Here is a 12785-nt window from a genome sequence, read left to right as displayed (position 1 = left end):
TGTGAGCCACCATGTGGTTGCTGGGATTTGAACTCTGGACCTTCGGAAGAGCAGTCGGGTGCTCTTACCCACTGAGCCATCTCACCAGCCCTCCTATTTATTTCTTAAGTAATAACTTTGATATAATAAAAGAAATTGAGTATAAATGATTGAAGTACAATGAACACGGGTAGCTCCATCAATGTTACCAGTATATGGAATATGTCAATACATGTGTTGATGTCCATATAAAATACTTAAAATGATCTAACACTGGAAAGCTAATGCTAAATTTATGTGCATATCCATTATAAAATATGTGAAATTAATCATATCCTCGGAAGGAAAAACTGATTTAGAATCATTGGTCAACATGGCTGAATTGGGGAAAACCTGGAAGAAGCTGAGGAGGAGGGCCACCCTGTAGGAGGACCAGCTGTCCCAGCTAACCTGGACCCTGAGATCTCTCAGACACTGGACCATCAACCAGGCACCATACACCAGCTGATATGAGGCCCCCAACACATATACAGCAGAGGGCTGCCGGGTCCGGGTTCAGTCAGAGAAGATGCACCTAACCCGAAAGAGACCGGAGGCCCCAGGGAGTTTAGAGATCTGGTAGGGTGGGGGTGGGGGGTGGGAACATCCTTGTGGAGACAGGGGGTGGGGAGAAGGTATGGGGTGTGGAACAGTTGGAGGGTGGATGGAGGTGAGGGGAATAAAATCTGGAGTGTAAATAAATAAAGATTAAATTAAAAAATCTGAACTAGTCTTTGATGTGTTTAATCAATCAATTTCAGTTTTAACTTCTGTTCCAAGTAGAGAAAAAGACTAGGAAGGACCATATAAATAACAGCTTGCTCCCATCAACAGCTGGTGATAGCCAGCCCATCAGCAAGACTCATTCTGTGGGAAACAAACTGATGACCTTGTTTTGTAGGTTACAAAGCTAAGAATGGGCAGTGTTGGTCTTACAGTGTGCGTTCTGTTGAAGCATGCTGTGTGGTTCAAGGGTGAAGAACAGGCTGACCCCAGCCACCATGAGTTCCCTGAACCTGACTTGATGCTTGATGGAGGCTCTCAATGCTTTTCAATGCTTTTCTTTTCTTCTCTCTCTCTCTCTCTCTCTCTCTCTCTCTCTCTCTCTCTCTCTCTCTCTCTCTCTCTCTCTCGTGTTGTTGTTTTTTAAAGACAGGATCTCACTATCTCACTATGTAGCCTTGGCTGGCTTAGAACCCAATATGTAGACCAGGTGGCTTTGAATTCAGAGAGACCTGCCTGCCTCTGCCCCCTAAAGCCTGCAGGTTTTAAAGGCATTTCCACACCACACATGGCCTAACCATTTTTTTCCACCTGAGGATTTAACTAGTAGACTAGTGGGAAAGGAGACAGTGCATATCTACTAAAATACTGAAGAAGTCTACAGCCCATTTCTGTCTTCTGTAACTACATAAAATTTCTTAAAACTCAGCTATGGACCAAGGTTTAAATTCAACTTCCACAGCCTCTGAGCCAGCTGTTTTAAGTAGACTTGGGTAGTGTGGTCATTCCTTTGCTATGAGGCCCTTCAAGAGAGGAGTTTCCTCAGAGGTTACTGGAGAGAAGGAACTCCACAGAGAGTTGTCTGCACCACACAAAGCAACTTCCAGCTTCACTGAGAGTTCTCTGAGACTGATTAGATCATGACTATGTCTCCACTCAGATGAGTGTGAAAAAAACGTTTCTCTTATCTCCCAGAGGCGATTAAGTCCTGTTCTGAAGTCAAAAGCAATGGTGGGATTTGAGAATATGAAAATGGTTAAGAAGGGCACTGTGGGAGGGCCAGGAAGCACCTTGGGAAGGGGACTTTCTTCCCTAGTGTGTGTAAGGTCCTGGATTCAATTTATAAAAGAGAGAGAGAACGCTGGAAAAGACTAGGAAGAAGTAACTGGGAAAATAAAGAACTAACACTGAGGAGATGAGCAGTAAGAGACTGAATGTCAGCAGCCCTCAGCTACATATCTGAGAAAGAGTAAAGGCCTCCGAGAGTGAGTGATGCTCATGCCCAGGAAAGCTTTTCTTTTTTAAGGACTTAATGCCTCTAATTTTCTAATTAGAGCATCTAATTTGCTGTAGATGCTGTCTGCTGGGTATGCACAGTGCCAGCGCTTCCCACCTGTCGCGGGTCACCAGGCTCAGAAAGGCCTAGAAGTCAGCAGGTATACTTAGAGGTCTGGCCTAAAGAGAACAGGGTTCAGAAATACCATGGCCACTCTTTAAGTTTATGACAGCTATATAAGCTTTTTTAAACTGGCTACTAAACACATCTGCCATACGGACTTGCATCAGCATATACAATATTGACCCAAGTAAATCTTGAGACTGTTAATCAGTTGAGGAATATGTCTACTTTGCAACCTACATAATTAGAGGGTATAAACTGGCTAAATAGTAAGCTCTGGGACTGTGATAGCCAAGGAGAGCATTTAATGGTAGAACAGAGGGCATCTTGGAGCCCATATTCCAGTTGAAGAGAGGATCTTCTCAGCATGGACCCAATGATAAACACTGTTATTGCCATCTGAGAGCTTATGAGTAACATGCTCTGTGAGAACCACAAGAAACCAGTGGCTACATTTGCCAGAGAACATTAGTAAAATTCAGAATTGTTTGAAGTTGGATTTAGAATGAACTTTAAATAACATTTGATAATCTGAAAAATACCTCCAATTAGTCACACAGACCCAGATCCAAGGATTTGTTCACCCAGTGCAGACCAGTGTGGAGCCAGGCATGGCTCATGGAAGCTCAAATGACCAAGGAAGCAACATCCACAGCCATCAACAGCAATAACTCACCCCTCACATGTGACCAGAGATTTTCACCAGGGTCTCAGGAATCAGACATTGGTTTTGATCAAAAGAACGCTTTCAACTGCACCTTTTAAAGCTACAGTTAGGGCTGGTGAGATGGCTCAGTGGGTAAGAGCACCCGACTGCTCTTCCAAAGGTCCAGAGTTCAAATCCCAGCAACCACATGGTGGCTAACAACCATCCGTAATGAGATCTGGCGCCCTCTTCTGGAGTGTCTGAAGACAGCTACAGTGTACTTACATATAATAAATAAATAAATCTTTAAAAAAAAAAAGAATGTTTTAAAAAAAAAAAGAAAAGAAAAAGCTACAGTTAATGTAAAGAACCTTGTTATTTATGGGACAGATAACATCAAATGGCTCCTGCTGGGTTGCTATACTTACTATGGGAGTGCTTGCAGTAACTAAAACAATAGAAAAATAAGCAAGGTCACCCAGAGAGATCTCATTACCTCTTATCATAGATTATAATCTGTGTATCACTGCTGAGAGTTTGCTTCTTGGGCCTTGCAAGGAACAGTTATTACAATTTGTTAAGTGAACTGAAATACCATCTAAAAGCTATTTTATGCTGTTATTTTCTATTTTAAAAATTATTTTATACACATGAGCATTTTGCCTGTATGTACGTCTGAGTGCCACTCAAGTGCCTTGTATCCACAGGAGCTAGAAGACAGTATGGAATCCCCTGGAATTGGCATTTCAGATGGTTGTGAAACACCGTTTACATAATGGGAATAAAACTTGAGTCTTCTAGAACAGCCAGTGCCATCTGCAGAGTCATCTCTCCAGCCTCATTCTTAGGTATTTTTTCTACTCTAAATATGAATTATGTCACTAATATTATATGTCCTGAGCACCTTGTTATAGTATTATTTTATTATATATGTGTATCATGCATGTATTATACATATTTGCCTCTTCCCTTTTAATTATATGATGCATAGTATCCTTTTGTTTTGAATTTAGTTGCTTTAATCTCAAATTTTATTCAAAGGCTTTGGATGTTACTGCTTAATAAGGTTCTCATTTCAATTTCAACCCATCCTTTAATGTTTAAGAAGCCATTGTTGATTCATTCAGTTAAAACTGTGGGATTTTTTTTTTTAACTTTATGTATATAAATGGTTTTGCCTGCATTTATGCCTTGGTATCATGTGCATGCAATACCCAGGGAGATCAACAGAGGGCGTTGGAGCCTCTGGAACTGGAGCCACAACTGTGGGTGCTGGGAACAGAACCCAGGTCCTCTGGAAGAGCAGCAGGAGTTCTTCATGGAAGAACTGAGTCATTTCTTCAGTCTCGGGAGTTTTTTGTTTTGTTTTGTTTGCTTGCTTGCTTGTTTAAATGTATGTGTTTGGTGTATGTTAGTGCATGTGCAGGTACATGTGTTTCTGTGTGGTGGTGAGTTGCAAGTGTGTTAACATGCATGTAGAAACCAGCAAACAGCTTTAGGTGTCATTTCTCAGAAGCTGTTCACTTGGTTTTTGAGACAGGGTCTTGTACTGGCCCAGAACTGTCCAAGTAAACTAGCTGGTTCTCACACTGCCAGAAGTGCCTGTCTCCACGTGCCCAGGGCTGGCTGTAGGAAACACAACTCAGAACAAGCACTTAGATGACTGAGCCATTTCACCAGCCCCCAAACTTTCTTCTTACTGATACTTCATAACCTCTACATGGTTCACCAATAAGCAGGAATCTCAAAAGATTTGTTTCTAGGACACTGGCATTTTTCTTAACCAAAGACATAATACCTGTCTGTCTGTCTGTTCCCTCCCCCAAGCCGTGTGTGTGTGTGTGTGTGTGTGTGTGTGTGTGTATGTGTGTGTGTTCCTATTGGTTTATCTGGTCCTGTGTTAGGAACAGTGACTTGAGGTCTCTTTCTGGAATTTACAATCTAAGCATCAGTCCTGAGAGTAAAAAAGTCAAAGAAATATTCCAGCTGCCATGCAACACTTCAAAGCCACTTGACAGATGAACCAAAAAGAAACACAAGAGCACAGAAAGTATTGTGACCCACACTGAAGATTTTAAAGCAGGCTTGGTTTGTTCTCCCTCTACACCTCCTCTAGCCTTGCCTGGACTTCAGGGACAAACTGAGACCTCCCCTAAAGAACCCTCCACTAAGCTCTTCCGGGAAATAGCTCTTCCGGGAAATAGCTCTTCCAGGAAATAGCTCTTGGACATCTTGAATGCAGTCTGATAGGAGACCTCCAAGTCACATGTACACACTGAAGCCACCCCAGATCCCCACCCTCACAACCGTGTCAGTCGTCTAAGATCATTTGTCACTCGGCCACGGAGAATGGAGAGCTTGTATCAGTGTAGTGTTTGCCTCAGGAGCTTCTCACTTTGTGGGCCCTTGTCAGTCACTGGTTACCCTGTGGCTCACATTCCTCTTGGACCCACCTTGGATGTTATACCTATCTGGAGCCTAGCTATGGCTTCCTTTGACAAGCTTAAGCTGAAGGAGTTAGCTTTTAGATGGTATGGAAACTGCTTCTTCCTCCAGGCACTGTCTGAAGGGTATCCAACTCAATTCTAACTCTTGTCCTTGTAAAGTGCAGGACTTGAAGGACTGCAGCAGTAACTGACAGAGCTTAAGCCAAGCTCAGATGTTACCTTGATGTTAGCCACTGATCCTAGTGTTACTGGAGTTTTTAGGGCAAGACTGGCCAGCTTCCATCCTCTCAATATGTCAGTAAGAGACAAAACATTGAGAAAGGGAACTTATTCAGTGTGGCTATGCCGGAAAGGGGAACAAATAAAAGGGTCCAGTGACCCCCACCCCAAGCCTATTGTGGAGCACTGAGAGGTTTAGGTTTAAATACAAGGTAAGAACTATGCACAGTTAAGCAGTCCTGGAAAAGCACAGTCGTGCCTGTTACTGGCCCACCACCACCTTGACTATCAGTCCTGGACGGGGCTCCAATAGGTTGCCAGAACTCTGTGAACTCTCTTCCTAGGACAGTTCCTCCTCTGGCTGGCAGGACTTCAATCTTTTCCTTCCACCAGCGTGGGATTTTTTTAATTGGATGTTTTCAATTCTTTGGGATCTGGTATTGCAAAGGTCTGATAGCTGAAGGGATGAACACAAGTGACTTTAGACCCCTAACACAGTGGCTCCACCAGCAGCAGCCTGGCTGGTTGCTTGTACACTCAGACAGGGAGAGAGGTTAACGTTAAGAAAGGGACTTGAAAAGCCTCTTCCCCAATATCCTCTCTGGTGTTAGTCAACTAAATTCAAGGAAAAGCTGATATCTCACATGAGTCAGATATCTAAGACACATTTTCACTTCCCGATATCTATCTCATCTTTATACCAAATAGCATGGAATAGGAATTTAAAACTCTTCCCTTTCTTCTTCTGAGACAGGGTCTCTTCCTAACCATGTAACTCTGGCTGGCCTTGGTAATGCCCAGTGTACACCAGGCTGGCGCTGAACTCAGAGACATCCATCTGTTTCGTATTCATAGCAATCTTCCTGCCTTGAACCCACAGAAATCCCGTCTTCCTAGTGATGGGATTAAAGACAAGTGTCACCACAGCCTACAGTTGCTTCTTAAATGAAATAAATCAAGGGAAAAAACTATGATCCTGATTAAAATCATAGCTATAGATTCTGTAAAAATTCAGTAAGAATTCTCCATCCTTTAACTTTTACCCACCTGAAAAGGCTTCAGGAATGTTTCTTCCATTGCCAACCTGCCATACTCAGTGAAAAGCTGGGAGGAGAATCCAAGAGAGAGGATGGGAAGGGAGAGGAGAAAGAAATGAGATTCGTTTACTTGTTGGATTTCTTCTATTCATTCCCCAGCTGTAACAGCATGCTACAGTGTTAAGATTAAATAATAAAAACACATTCATTATATAAAGCAGGGCTATAGTGATTACATATCTAAAAATTACAAACACAGTACAAAGAAACTCCCACTTTAAGCCTGTCTCTCTTTCTTCTCCATGTGCACATGATGTTCTGAGCACTTGCTCCAAAGGTAGACCCCAGCCCTAAAACTCATGTGTTTGATAAAACAAATGTAGAAAGGAAGCACATGTGAAGTGACTTCTCACATGCAGGACTTACCTAGGCTTAAAGGGCCATAATACATAACATATGTAGCCAAGGAAATTTAAAGGTACAACAACCTGGGTTACAAAATTAGGCATTTGATTTTAAAAGTTGGAAATTAAATGAACTGTCTTCTTCTTCTTCTTCTTCTTCTTCTTCTTCTTCTTCTTCTTCTTCTTCTTCTTCTTCTTCTTCTTCTTCTTCTTCTTCTTCTTCTTCTCCCCCTCCCCCTCCCCCTCCTCCTCCTCCTTTAATTGCTTACAGTTAAGAACAGGAAGCATGAGGAGAGGTTTTTTTGTTGTTGTTGTTTTTGGTTTGGACAAATGCAAACTTTTCGGAGATGAGTGATGGGGCTGCAGGCTGGCTCAGTGTTCCCCACATGACACGGCATGAGCTCCTCTCACCCAGAGCTGGTCAGCCACCTAGCTTGTGGAGCTGAGGGAGAACGCTGAGACCCAGCCCTTGCTCCTCTACAGTAGCATCCCAGTTTCATTCTGCCATCCACACAGGGTAGTAAAAATCAAGAAGCAAAGGGTAATTACTAGATACTTGGAGTAATGAGTTCAAAGTCTGGGTATGTCTAAAAGGTCCAACTATTATCACACTTGTGTACTGACATAACTTGAATTTACAGTAACTTCAGAGGAAGGTATTGTCATTTACAGGAAAAAAATTCAATGATCAAAATATCCTGTTAGCTCAGGATCACTGGCACAAATTATCCTTTTGTAGAGATGGATAAATATGCCAGTGTGCAATGGTGCCACGCTGTTCACTAGGAAAGTAGCTGGCTGCATTGTGGCACATGCCTTTATTATGGAAGCACACCCCACCATTATTTTGTGTCTCACCTATTTGTCATAAATGATCAGTGTGAGGTACAGAATACGTGAGGGAGCAACACCGGGGGGAACTCCACGTGGTGCATCCAATGCCATGGATTACTTTGCTCTACTGTCCTTTGTATCTAGTAAGGCTTCACATTTTACTATCATGGGCTTGATACACATATTAGGTAAAATTTTATGTAAAGCACATAGAAAGAGAGCTATTGGAAGAATAGATTTGCTACCTACTCAAGAACAACTTGAGCGGACACAGAAGAGAATACTATACTGCACACATAAAAACATCTCTAGAACACATCTACTCTTCTACTTGAGACTCCAACTTCTTGGTGAGTGGGAAGAAGACAGGACCAGCCATGTGTTCTTACCCAGTTCTATCACTGAGTAGGCACAGGAGCCTGGCCAAGCTACTTATCTTCTCAGGCTCCCTCTCCTCATTTCTGAGTCATGAAGGTTAGTTAAGTACCACCACTGTCTCTTTCAGATCAGATCAAGTCAAGTTCCGAGCTGTCCTCACACCCTCTCTAACAGTTCTAAGCCACAAGGTCCACAAGGAAAACGTCTGGCTTACACAGACGAAATACCAACAAGTTATCAAATTCTTCTTCTTCTTCTTCTTCTTTTTTTTTTTTTTTTTTTTTTTTGGTTTTTCGAGACAGAGTTTCTCTGTGTTCCCCTGGCTGTCCTGGAACTCACTGTGTAGACCAGGCTGGCCTCGAACTCAGAAATCCACCTGCCTCTGCCTCCCGAGTGCTGAGATTAAAGGCGTGTGCCACCACGCCCGGCTGCAATGTCAAATCTTAAGGGCAAGAATTTGATAACTTGCCGGGCGTGGTGGCGCACGCCTTTAATCTCAGCATTCGGGAGGCAGAGGCAGGTGGATTTCTGAGTTCGAGGCCAGCCTGGTCTACAAAGTGAGTTCCAGGACAGCCAGGGCTACACAGAGAAACCCTGTCTCGAAAAACCAAAAAAAAAAAAGAAAAAAAAAAGATTTGACATTGCAATTTAGAGTCTCTTTACACTGAAGATTCTTTGTCCACTTTGATTTGCCATATACTTTTATACATTCAACACTGGGAACAAGCAGGTTTAGAAACAAAGGAATATGGAAAGCAAATTCAAAAGGACAGAGCCATACATGACTGAACAAGACATCTGGCACCAGGATGACCCTTGTGTGTGTGGTCCTGTGTCTGAAGCCTGTCCCCCAGCCCAGCAGATACACAGAAAGGGCTTCACCTGCAGGTGCTGGAGATCATCCTCCTGGACATTCTGGGACAAGTTGTAGACCTTGATGATGGGACAGCGAGGCAGGGTGAGAAAATAATCCATAGCGTTAGAAGAACTTCGTTGTGCTGTTTTTAGAAATGTCAGTTATTATACAACCAACTCTCTTATATACAGTTATGAGAGCCAAGAAAGGAGGTTTCATTATATCGCTCAAACCGGAAGTCTTCCTGCCTTAGTCCCTCAAAGAAGCAGGGTTTACAGAAGTGGGTCTTCCTGCCCAACTGGAAAATTGTTTGGAAAATGACAATTCCCTCTTCATAATGTATTGATTTGCTTATATCACAGAAAGCCCCTGCACACACTATTAGGTTCCGAATGTCATACTCCCAGCTTTAGGTTCCTGCCTCTTTCTTCCACTATAGCACAGCATTAAGATGACACCGTGTGTTTTCTTTTCATTTTCCTTGAGGCAATAGCATTAGTAACTTTAAAGATAAATTAATGTTGTGTATATGTTTACATATTGTCACAAATAGTATCCATTTGCACTTATTTAAATAATGTAATTTCTCAAGTAATAATTTGAAAGTCATTACTTGACAGACTTTCTATAAAAAGATTCAATGTTTTCAGGTCAAATATAAATAGTAAATAATGAGTGGTAAAGGCAAAGTTAGACTGTTTTAATTAGCTTGTATAAATGATCCTTCCTATTGATTTTAAAGAAAACAGATACAGAGTCTACTTTACAGAGTCATTGAAGAAGCAGGTTTTTGAATTACAGTAAAACCTGTGTTTCATAGATAAGCTTTCTTATGGCAATCCTTTAAAAATCATTTTTCACATTTATGTGTAAGAATTTTTCTTTGTGTGTATGTGTGCCACCTATTGTGCCAGATGCTTGCAGCAGTCAGAAGAGAGTTCGATCCACTGGCACTAACTAGAATTATGGATGGCTGTGAGGCGAGCTAACGTGGTACTGGGAGCTGAGCCCAGGTCCTCTGCAAGAGCAGCAAGTGCTCCTCCTCGCCCAGCCGCCTCTCCAGCCGCACGAGGTAGGTTTATCCTGAAGCATCAATCATGGATTATAACTGTAACTCTTATGTTAAATTCATTTATTTAAAGGTTCAGTCCACCCTTCCTCTTCCTTTGAGCCGGTATGGGAGGTGCTGACCAGAGATACCCTGGCTACCTGCTCAGTAACTCTAGGTCCCCATCTACATAGGATCACACTCTGGACTTACCCTGTCTTGCCTTTCTCACCTTTAAAAGTTACCTTGCCTTTGAAAAAATTCTGCTTTGTTTCTTCACTGTCTTCCCCCCAGCTCTCTCCGACAGGCAGACATATCTAACAGTAGTCCTTAACCTTGTTTCAGCTGTATACTAACCTTCAGAACAATTTACAGTCTATAAAGCCCCTCCCCACCCAATAGCACTGTTAAAAAGAGAGAAAAAGAGCAAATGAAGGGAAGGCTTTAAGTACACATGGTTCACATATAAATGTAGCTGTTGCAGCTACACTGTTTGCGAAAGCTATGCACAAGTAAAGCTTTACATTTAGAAATAACTTCACTGATAATGTAAAGCACAGTGTGTGTTTATAAATCCCATTTCACTAAATAAATTATAATAGATTGTCCCCAATCTGCATATAAGATTATTAAGTTGGCTTATTTATTATTGTTGGTATGTGTGGTATGTGCACATAGGGAAGTGTGCTGTGACCTGAGTGTGGAGGTCAGAGGGCAGCTCCGTGGTCTGCTCTGTGTCCACCTTTTCGAGAATTTTGTAGACTGGGTCATGTTAACAGATTTATACAGCAAGCACTTACACCTGCTGAGCTATCTCACTTTTCTTTTTGAGACAGGGTAACATGTAGACCAGGCTAGCCTCAGTCTCATTGTATAACCAAAGATGACTTTAAATTCTTTGTTTGTTTGTTTGTTTTTGTTTGTTTGTTTGTTTGTTTTTTGAGACAGGGTTTCTCTGTATAGCCCTGGCTGTCTTGGAACTTACTCTGTAGACCAGGCTGGCCTCGAACTCAGAAATCCACCTGCCTCTGCCTCCCGAGTACTAGGATTAAAGGTGTGTACCACCACACCGGACTTTAAATTCTTGATCTTCCTGCTTCCATCTCCTCAGTACAGAATAAAAGACATTCTCCACCATACCTGGTTCATACGGTGCTGCTGACTAAATCCAGGACCTTGTAAATGCAAGGCAAACACTCTACCAAGTGAGCTATACCCCTAGCTATAAAATTTATTATTTTAATTTATTCTAAACTTTAACAGAAAAAGTAACAATAATAGAGCCACTTTGGACTAAAGCAGCCAATGTAGAAACTGATAACTGGCTAGACTCCCACAGCCTATAGTGACAATGACTATTCATATGGAGCTGAATGAGAACACATATGGTTTGCGATTCTGTCTCATTGAAACATGTATGTACAAACACTATTCATGAATTTTAGTTAAAGAAATATCCATAGATAGATTTGTGTTATTCCATACCTGTATTGAGCTTATCATTGTGCTAAGCGCAAATACTGTGGCCGAATCTCTCAGAGTTGACTGACTGTCAAAGGTTCCCTGAGTATCCATCAGTAACACTGCAACCTACAGGAAAGTAGAGTGCACTACATTGTACAGAACATCAGGGTACCAGCGTTACCATGACATCAACAACGAAAGAACTAAAAACATCTATTATCAATGAATACTTAAAAGGTAACTTCTTGTATGTGCCATGAATACCACAGAAAATAAAAGGATACTAATTAGCTGCTGGGTACAGTCACTTTTAATTTTCTCTGATTATCTAAGATAAAAACCTAGCATTGAGACAATGTAAACATATCAGCTTGTTATATGCTATTTTGTCATTATTATGATGTTTGTCTCCTGGGATCACTAAAGAGCTAAACAGGGACCATTCAATACGACACTACTCTGACCCTTGCAGCATCACGTGAAACAGACAAATCAATTCTTAAAAGAAGGTTTCAAAGGTACCATTGAAAATAAAAGAATAGTTTTATTTAAAAAGTGTCATACCTTTTTACCATCAAGCTTATTGATGAGGAAAATTTCACTCCATATCTGGATTCCTGTGGTTTCTCGTTCAGATCCACCTCTCCATGAAAATCCAGTCAATGGTTCATTGTAATCTCCAACCCAATCAACAGATTCCTATAAATTTAATAAAGTCTATGACTCAGAACTGGATATGCATGTATAGTTTATCCTCTTATCCTTTTAAAAAAGATTTATTTATTATTATACATATATTATACATATATTTATTATTATACATATTATTATACACTGTAGCTGCCTTTAGATATACCAGAAGAGGGCGTCAGATCTCATTACAGGTTGTTGTGAGCCATCATGTGGTTGCTGGGAATTGAACTCAGGACCTTCTGAAGAGCAGTCAGTGCTCCTACCCGCTGAGCCATCTCTCCAGCCACCTCTCTTATCCTTTTTAACCCTTTTCGTTCTCTGACTCAAAAGGAAAAATGTATGCATATCTGTTACATTGGGACAATCACTTTATTCACTCAAAAGTAATTACAGAGGAACAACTTTCTGATATGGTTAGGTTAGGTTCTGGCTAACATCATTACAATATATACACATACACACGTATAAAATATGTATTTTTATATACATATATATATATATATATATATCTTATATGTCTCATATATCTCAGAATGGAAATGTATATAAAATAGAAGTAGAAATAGGAAATGGAGCAGCTCATTCTTTCATTCATTTATGTATGTGTGTGTGCCTGGGG

At 41.3% G+C, this 12785-nt stretch overlaps 1 protein-coding gene across 2 annotated transcripts in view; it reads right to left on the bottom strand.

Moving 5' to 3' along the window:
• The window catches only part of Atl1 (atlastin GTPase 1), a 68917-nt gene that overhangs the window by 19496 nt on the left and 36636 nt on the right, over positions 1 to 12785 (bottom strand). The window contains exons 4-7 of one of the 2 annotated variants that reach the window (XM_021178703.2): positions 12038 to 12172; positions 11495 to 11599; positions 8988 to 9038; positions 6500 to 6556 (exon numbers count right to left, since the gene is read on the bottom strand). In XM_021178703.2, the coding sequence (XP_021034362.1) occupies positions 6500 to 6556; positions 8988 to 9038; positions 11495 to 11599; positions 12038 to 12172 (348 nt within the window). The remainder of the gene's footprint in view (positions 1 to 6499; positions 6557 to 8987; positions 9039 to 11494; positions 11600 to 12037; positions 12173 to 12785) is intronic. The other variant, XM_021178705.3, reaches the window with a different exon arrangement.

Source organism: Mus caroli, unplaced genomic scaffold (genome assembly GCF_978045245.1).
Source record: "Mus caroli unplaced genomic scaffold, Mus_caroli_1 scaffold_14, whole genome shotgun sequence".
Lineage (NCBI taxonomy): Eukaryota > Metazoa > Chordata > Mammalia > Rodentia > Muridae > Mus > Mus caroli.
The sequence above is the reverse complement of the archived record's forward strand: the minus strand, read 5'-3'. Positions and strand labels throughout refer to the sequence as shown.